Raw genomic sequence first — 11989 nt, 5'->3', positions numbered from 1 at the left:
AACTTGCCTCCAACCTCAGTAATTCCCATGGGAGCTGGACTAGCAGCTCCCAGGCAGAAGGTGTCTGTTGTGTGCCCATCAGAACTGGTGCAATAGGGATTGCCCCTTCCAGCCCCAAGGCTGCAAAGCAAGGATGAGGTGCCTGGAGTGACTCGCCTGACTCCCTTCCTTTCACAGGGGGAAAGAGTCCCCTCTCTGTCCCTGCCTGGGGGTCCTGTCTCACATGGAGACAAGGAAAGGAGATTCTGCTGCCCAGCTCTGGTTTCATCAGGAGAAAGGACTCTGCTGGACACAAGGATTTCTCCCCTGTGAGGGAGGGAACATCAGAGATGAGATCATAGAGCAATGCCCATGAAGCCTGAGGCAGAAGGAGGGAGCTTATAAGAACTGCTGTTCTCTTGCTGAGCTGGGCTGGACTCCTGGGACAGTGGGAGCTCATGGCAACCTGTCAGCCCTGACAAGAGACAGCTCTGCCCAGCAGCAGCTCCTCTGCCAAGCACACAGGGCTGGGGACACTGCCTGTGGGCACTGAGGGGAGACCTGTGAGGCTGAGAGAGTCGATGGATGCTGAGAGCTCACTGCAGGAGGTATCTCCACAGCACTCTGCCTGGTATGTCTGTGGGTGCAGGGCAGTGCAGGTTCTGTTCCTGGAGGGATCTCCTAAAGCTGGGACATGGGACAGTGTGTGGGGTCTGTCGGGGGGAGAAGTTCTGTATAGGACCAGAAAGTGCTGCCTGGAAGGGATGCCCTTGTGCCCCATCAGAGTGACAGGGCAGGACAGCTGTCTTCTCCTGGGCATGGTTGCAGAGTTGTGAAGCAGCGTGTGCACCCAGGGGTGCCCAGGGCTGTCCTTGTGCCCTGGGGTCTGTGTGCTGGGGCAGGGACTCTGCTCCTACCAGGGTCAGCACTCAGCCTGCCTGGTGGGCTTTCCACTGGGATATAGACTGCACCTCTGAGTTGAAGAAGTGACCCAGGGAATGGCAGGGTAAGGTCCTTCTGCTGTAAGAAGTGGCTACATGGTGCAGCTTTGTTCTCAGCTCCGGCTGATCCTTGAGAAATTCTGAAGGGAATTTATTTCCAAAGGCAGAGTCTTTGCTTTGCTCTTCTTCTCTTGTGGGCTCTGCTGAGTGTGGTAGAGGAGAAATTATTTCTCCCCTAGGAATATGCAATGAAAACTTGATACTCCTTAAGACATCAGAGTTTTGCCTGAGCACACACAGAGATTGCCCTGGGCAGTGGCCTGATGCCAGGAGGGGTCTGCAGACCAGAGCTGAGCACAGGGCAGGTTGGATGAGGTCTGTGAGCACAGAGTGGGAGGTGACATGGGCAAAGAGAAGCAGCTCCAGGGAGAGCTGCAGGTAGCATAGATATTCAGTGAGGGAGAAGGAACTGCTCCACGACATCTCCCACAGTGCTGACACTGTCCCACAGTGACCCTGCGGTTTCTGCAGCTCAGCACAGATTCTGAACACAGAGATGCAAAGTTTCAGGCTGAGCCATCTCCTTGGCAGCCAGAACCTACTCAGGAGAAACCCCTGAGTGCCTGTCTGTCTGTCCCTGTCCTTCCAGCCTGGGCTGGATCATTGATCGCTATTTCACCTCCTGTCCTTTCTGTCTTTGTCCTACCATTACCTGTGGCTAAGGCAACATCCATTGGTGGGTTTAGAACTGAGCTGGCCCTCACTGCAGGGATCCCATCTGTAGGATTGAGGACTTCCCCCGGGCTTCTGCTGGGCTTCAGGCTGCTTCCCACAATGAGGAGCCCCATGCAGAAGACATCTCGGCACAGAGGCCTTGGCAATGCCACTGATCACCCGTGTGTGGGCAGCTGCACTGAGCCCTGTGTGTCCCTGTGCTGGGAGCAGGGAGCTGAGATCCTCCTTGGGTAGGATGAGACCGCAGGAGGGCTTTGGAGCTCTACCCTGGGAGACAGGATTCCATAGCTGTCTGCAGGTTGCAGTTTCTTCTATGGGGAACACCAGGGTGTGATCAGAGAGCGTCCAGCAAAGGGCAGCTGAGACCAGGGCTGATGGACAGAGCAGTTCTCCCCACTCTACACTCCGAGGAGATTTCACTGGCACTGCAGCAGCAGTGTCATGGAGTGAGGAGAAAACCAAAGCTCCAAAGCTCTGCTCGGCCCTCAGGTGAAATTGGAGTGACAGTGCTGAGAAGCTCATTCCTCTCCACAGGGGATTTAGTCTGAGATCACACCATCCTTCTATTTACTGACTGCTGCCAGGTACGACTGAGTACTCAAGATCCCACAGCTGACCCTCCTTCCAGCAGTGGCACACTGAAGCCAGCAAAAGCAGACCTCCCAAAAGGGACCTGACAAAAGTCTTCCTCAATCCAGATAATAAATGTTAGATGAAAGAGGTTTTCCTTAGAGAGAGTATTTCCCTAACTTCTCACTGTGCCCTTTCCTCCTTGGACAGGACTTCACACTTGTCAGCAGCAGATGTCCAACAGCAGCTCCATCAGCCACTTCCTCCTCCTGCCCTTTGCAGACACACGGGAGCTGCAGCTCCTGCACTTCTGCCTCTTCCTGGGCATCTACCTGGCTGCTCTCCTGGGCAATGGCCTCATCATCATCACCATAACCTGTGACCACCACCTCCACACCCCCATGTACTTCTTCCTTCTCAACCTCTCTGTTACTGACCTTGGCTGCATCTCCACCACAGTTCCCAAATCCATGGTCAATTCCTTGTGGGACACCAGGGCCATTTCCTACACAGGATGTGTGGCTCAAATCTTTTTCTGTGTATTATTTATCCCGACAGAGTACTATCTCCTCACTGTCATGGCCTATGACCGCTACGTTGCCATCTGCCACCCCCTGCACTATGGGACCCTCCTGGGCAGCAGAGCTTGTGTCCACATGGCAGCAGCTGCCTGGGGCAGTGGCTTTCTCCATGCTGTGCTGCACACAGCCAGTACATTTTCACTGCCCCTTTGCCATGGCAATGCAGTTGACCAGTTCTTCTGTGAAATCCCCCAGATCCTCAAGCTCTCCTGCTCAGATGCCTACCTCAGGGAAAGTGGAGTCATTGTGGTTACTACCTGTTTAGCTTTTGGGTGTTTTGTGTTCATTGTGGTGTCCTATGTGCAGATCTTCAGGGCCGTGCTGAGGATCCCCTCGCAGCAGGGACGGCACAAAGCCTTTTCCAAGTGCCTCCCTCACCTGGCCGTGGTCTCCCTCTTTATCAGCACTGCAGGGTTTGCCTACCTGAAGCCCCGCTCCATCTCCTTCATATTTGTAGATGTAGTAGTGTCATTTCTTTACTCAGTGGTTCCACCAGCAGTGAACCCCCTCATCTACAGCATGAGGAACCAGGAGTTACAGCATGGTGTTTGGAAACTGATGACTGGAGGTTTCTAAGCAGCAATAAGCTGCTCATCTTGTTCTGCATTCGGCTACCCATGTACTTCACATTATGACCAGTGTGTATTTAGTATGTTGTTTAGGTTTTTGGGTTTTTCTCGTTTATTTAAACCATAATAACATGGTCCCTGTTCATCCCATGGTCCACCCTAATGCAGTATATCCCGGTCTTGTGTGACCCAGACACCATGTAATACTGAGCTGTGCTCTCTTTGCATCATGTCTGCCTGCAGATGTTCTGCATCTTGTCTGCAATGGCAATGCTTTCTCACTGTGACAGATGGGAATTTCCCTGAAGTGTTCCCATGTTTGCAGAAGAAATACTCACCTTCCCCTGTACCTGCAGAATGGCTGGACGTGTGGACTTCGCTTTGATCTCTGGTTTCCACTTCCTTTTGCTCTCTGAAATATTCAGATGCCGCTCAGCTCTCTGATGTCTGCTTTGAGTTTCAGAGAGTTGGAAAATGTCCCATCTTTCAGAAGTCTAATGAACTGTTCTGTAACAAGTTAAATGTGTTGATAAGTGGCCTTTCTAAGTATCTGATTCAAACTGTTTTGGGAGAGAATCTCCTCTGAAAGCTGACCCCCTTCACACGCTGCTTGGCCGTAGCAGGCAGCTGAGGAGAGAGATTTCATGGGTATTAAACTGCATCATGTGTAACTGCTGTTTGTTGTCAGAGAAATCTGTCTGTGCCTGTGAGCACAGATGATGCCAGGAAAAGTCTTGGGAGTCCCAGGAGTCCAGCGAGGGAACTGCTGGGGTTGGGAAACAGCAAAGCTCCATGCAGGGTTGTACCTCAAGAGACTGCTTTTCCTGCCTGTCCATATCTCCTCAGGGGAAGTCTGGACCAGCACCCATTGCAGCATGCTGCTGAACTTTCTTCCATGGTCTGAGATATGACAGAAACATTTTTTCCTATGAAAAAAATCTTCCATTGTGAAACTGTTTTGAAATTTTTGTCACTCAAATAAAACCTCTTCAATTAGTTATACAAGGTCTATTTTATTTTAACAGAAATGACTTGAAGAGCCATGCTTGTAAGGGATTTCTGTGTGATTAATGAGCCCCATGGTGTGTTTTCTTCTGAGTCCACTGACCTCAGCTATCAAGAGGAGAGTGATGAAACCTCTCAAGAAGTTAAGTCAGGAGTAATGCCCAAAGTGCCTTGAAACATTTACAGGCCCTGCTGGGAGCCATTACTGACAAAGGCTCCTCATGGGCTCCTTAGAGCAGACAACTGGAGGCCATGAGGTCAAACACAGGCCAAGCACAGGCAGCTCTGATGCTGAGGACACCCTGGCTTGGTCTGATGAAGCAGAAATGCCAAGTGCTGACCCCAGCTCCTGGGCAGGGAGATCCTGACCCTCATCTAGTTCTTAGGGCTCTTCCTTGGGATGTGGAGTGTGATGCCAAGGGACAGACAGGGGTATGATACATGGTGTAGTCCCCTGAGCTGGGTGCAAGGAAGCAATGATACTCCATGGCTGTCAGGACAACGTGTCTCCTCTGAGGCCTCTGTGGCAGGGAGTCAAAAGGCCTGGCTGGCACCCTTGGCCATCTGTACCACAGCCCATGCCACACTGCCCCACGCCTGTGCTGTTTGCCTGCAGGCTGCAGGCACCCAACCCCTTTCCCCACCTTGATCTCACTCCATGATGTCCCTGCCTGTACTGCTGTCTCTCCCTCCTCACCAGCTCTTCCCAGAAACACAAAGCCACCAGCTCATCCACATTTCCTCCAAGTGTCTTTTATCACCACAGCACTGGCCTCAGAGTGACATTTCTTTATCCTCATGGCAACTCTGACCTTCAAAGCTGCAGTTTCACATGGACTTCCTTTCTTACGTTCTTTAAATGTAGCACAAAAGGGCTTCCCTCAGCCTCCCCTTCGCCAGGCTAAAGAAGCCCAGGTCTCTCAGCCTCTTCACACAAGACCCCTAGCCATATCTGGGCAGACTTTTATCTGACAATGTAGACAGTTCCTCCCCTTCCTCCGGACCGGGGAGCCCCACACTGGGACTGACTGCTCCCGATGTGGCCTCTCTGGTGCTGAGTCCAGATGGGCCCTTGTCTGCGTGGCCACACTCCTGACAGTGCAGCCCAATGTGCCCATGGTCAAATTCCTGTTCAGCACCTCTGACTGCTATGGCAGCCCCTGGAATGGCCAAATTCTTCTTGTAGCCAGTTCTCCACCCATCATGTCTGAGCTGCCTTGATGTGGGGCTGTTGTGCTGGAAAATTTTCTCATGGTTTCACCTCAGGTGCTGACCACATAAAAGTTAATTCCACCCCAGGTAATTAAGATCAGAATAAGAAGATCTCTTCTGGATGGGAATCTTCTCGATATTTTTATTCAAATCTAATCCCAGAGTTTCTCAAGGTTTGTTTGAAGTGACGCTCCATTGTGTTAATGGTTCCTGTGTGCTTGCAGATGGCTCTCCAACTTGGGGTGCCACTAACCAAGTGACAGCAACAGGTGTTAAAGAAGGTGAGAAATAAGAAATAAAACCAAGAGATGCTTTCTAAATGACATTGCAGTGGGCCACTGGAAGAAGCCTCATGTCCTCACAGTCTGCTCCCCCTTGTCTTGGAACAGATCCACTGTTGTAGCTGCCTGAGGGTCAAAACAGGAGGGCTCAACACATGAGAATGCTTTTGGAGGACAGTGATGATGTTACCAGACTCAGACAATCACAGAGTACCCGGCTGAAATGGAACTCAGGGTCTATTTGGTCCAACCATTTTTGGCAAGGGCTCAGTCTCAAGAAAAGCACCACACAGACCAACTGGCCCCACCCCCCATCCCACTGACTCTTACAAATGTCTGATGTTGGGGAATCCATCACTTCCCATGGAACATTGTGCAAACCCTGGTTCTCAGGGTAAAAGTTTCTTCCTATGTCCGGTGGGAATGTCTCCAGGAGGAACTTGCACCCATTATTCCTCAGCAATTTCATGTGATTCCTTCTAAAACCAGGAGTCTCTCCCTTCTTTGTAGACAGCCTTTCAGTACTGGGACCTGTTAATGAGGTCTCCTCTAAGCCTTTTTGTTTTGAAGACTGAACAAAACCAGCTCCCTCAGCCTTTCCTCAGATGGCAGGCTGCCCAGGCCTTGGGTCATCTTTGTGGCCCTTCTCTGGCCCTTCTCCAGACTGGACAGAACTGATTGAATTTAATGCAGCGACCAAAACTGCACCCAGAATTCCAGGTGTGGCCTGACAAGTGCTGAGTAGAGTGGGACAGTGACTTCTTTATGTCTGCTGGTGATCCCCATGTTGATGCACCTTGGAGTTGTTTGCTACAGCAGTACTCTGTTTATTCCTAGTGAGCTGCTTGTTCCGCAGGTCCCTTTCCACAGAGCTCTTCTCTAGCCAGGTGGATCCCAGTCAGTGCTGTGCACCTGGATTATGCTTTCCCAGCTCCTAGATCCCACACTTGACCTTGTCCACTCTTCCAGCCTGTCCATATCTTCCTGCTTGGTTACAATCCCTTCCCAAGTGTCTATTTTCCCTGCTGAGTTTGATATAACCCACAAACTTCATCAGGGTTAACTTCATTTGGGTCAAAGTTCAGGAATCTTCTTCCAGCTCCCCAGTGCACGACAGCAGGGCAGGACTGTGATTGCCCCACAACTCTCTTGTATATTTGGAGTTGTTCTTGGCACTACTACTTGTGGGGAGAAGTTTACTGAGATTGAACAAGGGCAAGTGTAGGGTCTGGCATCTGGGGAAGAACAACCTCAGATACCAGTATAGGTGGGGGAGTGGCCTGTGGAGAGCAGCGTAGGTGAGAGTGACCTGGGGTGCTGGTGGACAGCAGGATGACCATGAGCCAGCAATGTTCTTTCCTGGCTAAGAAGGCCAGTTGCATCCTGGATGTGTATCAGAATGGCTGTGCTTAGTGGGACAAGAGATGTCCTTCTCCCACTCTCCTCTGCCCTTGTGAGACTGAACCTGCATTGTTGTGTCCTGTTCTGGGCCCCTCAATTGAAGAAGAACTCCTTGAAAGAGCCCAGCTCAGGGCCCCCAAAAGTAGAAAACCTTCCTTATGAGGACAGTCTGAGGGAGCTGGGCCTCTTGAGCTTGGAGAAGTGGAGACTGAGGGCTGACCTTATTCAGGTTTATAAACATATGAAGGGTGAGTGTCAGTAGGAGGAATCCAGGCTCTTCTCAGCAATGGCCAGAGAGAGGACAAGACAACAGGTGCAAGCTGGAGCAGAGGAAGTTGAATGTGAATGTAAGGAGAAACTATTTCACTGTGAGGGTGACAGAGCACTGGGACAGGCTGCCCAGAGAGGTTGTGGAGTCTCCTCCTCGGGAGACATTCACACCTGTCTGGATACTTTCCTGTGTGATTTAGTCTGGGTGATCCTGCTCTGGCAGGGGGTTGGACTAGAGAATCTTTCGAGGTCCCTTGCAACTCTGGATGTTCTGTCATTCTGTGATTCTGTGACAGTACTTCCTTCACCTGTTGCAAAGTCTCCATTACCTTCAGAAGTGCTATTCCCATTTCCTTGCTTTATCGGGGGGTGGGGCTGGTGTTGGGCTTTTTACAGTATAGCACAAAAGCATTTTCTCCTCATCCATTTTCCTCTGTGTGGCTGCTCTTCAAACACACCTGCTTTCTGTCTATCCATGCCAGTCCCTTCCCTGTCTGCAGATAACCAGGCTCAGGAGCAAAAGCTCATTCCGAGGAGCAAAACAAGTCAGTGCAAGAAGGATGAGGCAAAGCAAGATGGCCAGTACGAGACTGAACATGGCTGATCTCAGCACTGGCATAAAAGAGAACGTTCTCTCCCACTTACTTGCACATCCCCTGAGCACCATATTATCTCCCTCACTACAGTGGGATTTGGGGCAGGATAATATGGTATTTAGGGGTATAGAAGATTTTGGGGGGAGTTAAGAAGAGGCTTGGGACAGAGTGGGATCACTTCTTTTTCTGGGGGGCATGTAGGGGGGTAAAAAGAGAGAGTTTGGGGGAGTAATATGGGGTATAGATGGTGCTGGGGAGTTAAAGTTGGGGTGGGGGGTCTTAAGTGGTTGTGGGGGGCATGGGGCATATGGGAATGATGGGGAGAGATATAAAGGAAATCAGGGGGGAAAAGAGTAGGTTGTGGTGTGTTTCAGGGTGTTGGGGGGCCACCAAGGAGTGCTGGGGTGCATAAAGGAGGGCTAGAGAAGGAGGGGTGGCACCTCCAGGATGGCACATAGCATTCCAGCATATGTGCTGCAATGGCATGGAGGTGGCGTAGGATGTGCTGGGGGGGTATGGTGAGATTTGTTAGGGGAAGGGGGGTTTGAAAAGCATACAGGGAGGTGGGGGGCCACCAAGGGTTCTGGGTGTTTTTAAGGGTAGGCTGAGAGGGGGGTCAAGGCGTGGAGGGGTACCCGTGATTGATGAAGGAGGGGGGTGTATGAGAGCACTTGCATGAGATATGCAGGGATTTGGAAATGAAAATGGGAGGTTATTTTGGGGGGGGGGGGGGGGAATATGATGCTGGGAGGTATAAAAGATGGGCTAGGTGAGTTAACGTGGGGATGAGGATGGAAGGAACCAGTTGGTGCTGAGATGGAATTTGGGGTCGTAGGCGGGCTCTGGGGTGATTTGGGGACTTTTGGGAGTGAAAAAGGGAGGGTTGGGTGACAATGGCATGCTGGGGGGCTATCAGGAGTTCTGGGGGGGTGCTGAGAGAGCTGGGGTTGCATTTAAGGGGTGGCAGGGGAACTCATGGGTGCTGGGAGGGGGCGTGGGGATGTTTTAGCGGGGTTCTGGGACTGGATATGTGGGCATTTGAGGAGGGAAAGGGGAGGTTTAGGCCAGTAATATGGTGCTGCACTTTCCAGCTATACCAACACCCAACTTTCAACCTGTTAAACATCCAGCAGTACGTCCCAAGCAAAAGGTGTGAGGGATGAAGGATGTTCCTGGCCTGAAGCCTTCCCAGGGAGCTGACAGGAAGCTGCAGATTCCTACAATGGACACGACCCTAATATTCCTTGACATAATTTTCCGGCTCTACCAGGATCCACCTTCCAACTTATAACACGTAGTGTAATAGCTCCTGAAGAAAAGGTGTTCCTGGCATGAAACCTCTGCAGGTAGCACACCAGCAGCCCCATTAACCTCAGCTATCGACAGACTGAACTTCTGACATGTTGTGGTTTTGCCCCAGCTGAGAGCCGGGCACCAGGCAGCTGCTTGTTCATTAAGAGGGTGTGGGGAGGGAGGAATTGAGGGAGGGGGAAAAGGAGGGAGAAGGAAAAACAATGAATCCATAACCTCGAGGTTTAGGAAAAGGACAGTTTACTGGGACAGCAGAGAGGGAGAAACAACAGTAACACTTAGTAATAAAATATACAAATCTGGTGATACACAGTGTGGTTTCTCACCCAAACGGACAGCTCAAAATATACAGCTCACAGCCATCCCAAAAATGGACCGTTCCCAAATCCTGGAGCTGCCTCCTCCTTCCTCCACCAATCAACCCTTTATGCTGAGCATCTAGTAATTGGAATGGAATCCCCTCTTCAGCCAGTTCAGATCCTGTCCTGGCTGTGTCCATTCCCTTCTCCTTAGCAGGGAAATATGAACAACTGAAAAGTCCTTGATTGCCTGGTAACAACTAGAAACATCCATGTTCTATCAGCACTGTTCTCATCCCAGCTCCCATACTTTGCATTCTTCTGGCAGCTAGAAGGAAAATTAACTCTATTCTGGACATTACGGAGCACTTCATTAGACTTCTGAAAGATGGGATGTTTTCCAACTGTCTGAAGCTCAAAAGAGAAACCAGAGAGATGAGTGGCATCTGAATGTCAAAAAGCAAGCAGAGGTGGAAACCTGTGCTGAACTGAAGTTCATACATCCATCTAGTCTGCTGAAAGGTGTCCTTAGGCATGGTTGTATCATCAGGAGGGGTGAAAACACCTGAATGATAATGGAAATGAAAGAGATTGAGTAGTGGTAGTGTTGGTACAGAGCAAGGTGAGCATTTCTTCTGCTGATGTGTATGGCTCAACCAAGACCTGGAGATACTGCATCAGAAATTGGTTGAACATGAACCATGTTATTACAGATTAGACAAAGTAGAAGGAAAAAAGACAATTGAAAACCCTACTAAATACAGACTGGTCCTAACGTGAGTTACATGGACAGCTATGTGCAGAAGAATATGAGCAGTTTATTGCTGCTTAGATACTACCAGCCATCAGTTTCCACATGGCATCCTTGAGCTCCTGGTTCCTTATGTTTAGATGAGGGGGTTCACTGCTGGTGGAAACACCGAGTAAAGAAATGACACTAACAGGTCCAGAAATAGGGGGGAGATGGAGGGAGGCTTCAGGTAGGAAAACACACCAGTGATGACAAACAGGGAGACAACAGTCAGATGAGGGAGGCAGGTGGAAAAGGCTTTGTGCCGTCCCTGCTGCGAGGGGATCCTCAGCACAGCCCTGAAGATCTGCACATAGGACAACACAATGAACACAAAAACACCAGAAACTAAGCAGGCACTGACCACAATGACTGCAATCTCCCTGAGGTAGGCATCTGAGCAGGAGAGCTTGAGGATCTGGGGGATTTCACAGAAGAACTGGTCAACAGCATTGCCATGGCAGAGGGGCAGTGAAAATGTACTGGCTGTGTGCAGCACAGCACTGAGAAACCCAGTGGCCCAGGCAGCTGCTGCCATGTGGACACAAGCTCTGCTGCCCAGGAGGGTCCCGTAGTGCAGGGGGTGGCAGATGGCAACGTAGCGGTCATAGGCCATGACAGTGAGAAGAAAGTACTCTGTTGCGATGAAAAAAGAAAAAGAGTTGAGCGACACATCCTGTGTAGGAAATGGCCCTGGTGTTCCACAAGGAATTGGCCATGGCTTTGGGAACAGTGGTGGCGATGCAGCCAAGGTCAGTAACAGAGAGGTTAAAGAGAAAGAAGTACATGGGGGTGTGGAGGTGGTGGTCACAGGCTATGGTGATGATGATGAGGCCATTGCCCATCAGAGCAGCCAGGTAGATGCCCAGGAAGAGCCAGAAGTGCAGGAGCTGCATCTCCCGTGTGTCTGCAAAGGGCAGGAGGAGGAACTGGCTGATGGAGCTGCTGTTGGACATTTCCTTTCTGTGGGCATGGAGACCTGTTCAAGGAAAAGGCAGTTGGGGAAAGAAGTTAGGGAACTATTCTTTGAGGAAATCTTCTTGCAGCTCTTAGGGATTACACTCAGATTGACTCTCTGTATTCAGGAGGACTTTTGGCAGGTCCCTTTTGGGAGGTCTGTTTTGTGCTGCCTTGAGTGTGCCACTGCTGGGAGGAGGGTCAGCTGTGGCTCTCAAGAACTCAGTCCTCCCTGACAGCAGTCAGTAAATAGAAGGATGGTGAGATCTCAGACTAAATCCCCTGTGGATAGGAATGAGCTTTTCAGCACTGTCACTCCAGTTTCACCTGATGGCAGGGCAGAGCTTTGAAGCTTTGGTAACTGTGGGACAAAGACAGCAAGAACAGGAGGGGAAACAGTGAGAAATGCTCCAGCCAAGGCTGGAAGGACAGAAACAGACAGACAGGCACTCAGGAGTTTCTCTTTATTTTGTGTTTGCTATCAAGGACAAG

The 11989-nt window shown here is 50.6% G+C and overlaps 1 protein-coding gene and 1 pseudogene across 2 annotated transcripts; one reads left to right on the top strand and one right to left on the bottom strand.

Moving 5' to 3' along the window:
- Window positions 1–2458: 2458 nt before the first annotated feature.
- LOC311194498 (olfactory receptor 14A16-like) lies at window positions 2459–3382 on the top strand (the record flags this gene model as incomplete). The annotated part of the gene is made up of 1 exon (XM_084267604.1): window positions 2459–3382. One exon carries the CDS (start codon window positions 2459–2461, stop codon window positions 3380–3382), a length of 924 nt encoding a protein of 307 aa, XP_084123730.1.
- A 2525-nt stretch (window positions 3383–5907) lies between these two features.
- Window positions 5908–11436, bottom strand: LOC311194497 (olfactory receptor 14A16-like; annotated as a pseudogene). The gene is made up of 2 exons: window positions 10745–11436; window positions 5908–5999 (listed from the first exon to the last, which is right to left on the bottom strand). The product of its transcript is annotated as an olfactory receptor 14A16-like (transcript).
- Between the last annotated feature and the right edge of the window lie 553 nt (window positions 11437–11989).

The sequence above is a fragment of the Gallinula chloropus genome, assembly GCF_964237585.1.
Source record: "Gallinula chloropus genome assembly, chromosome: 8".
NCBI classification, from domain to species: Eukaryota; Metazoa; Chordata; class Aves; order Gruiformes; family Rallidae; genus Gallinula; species Gallinula chloropus.
This window is presented reverse-complemented; position numbering and strand designations above follow the sequence as displayed.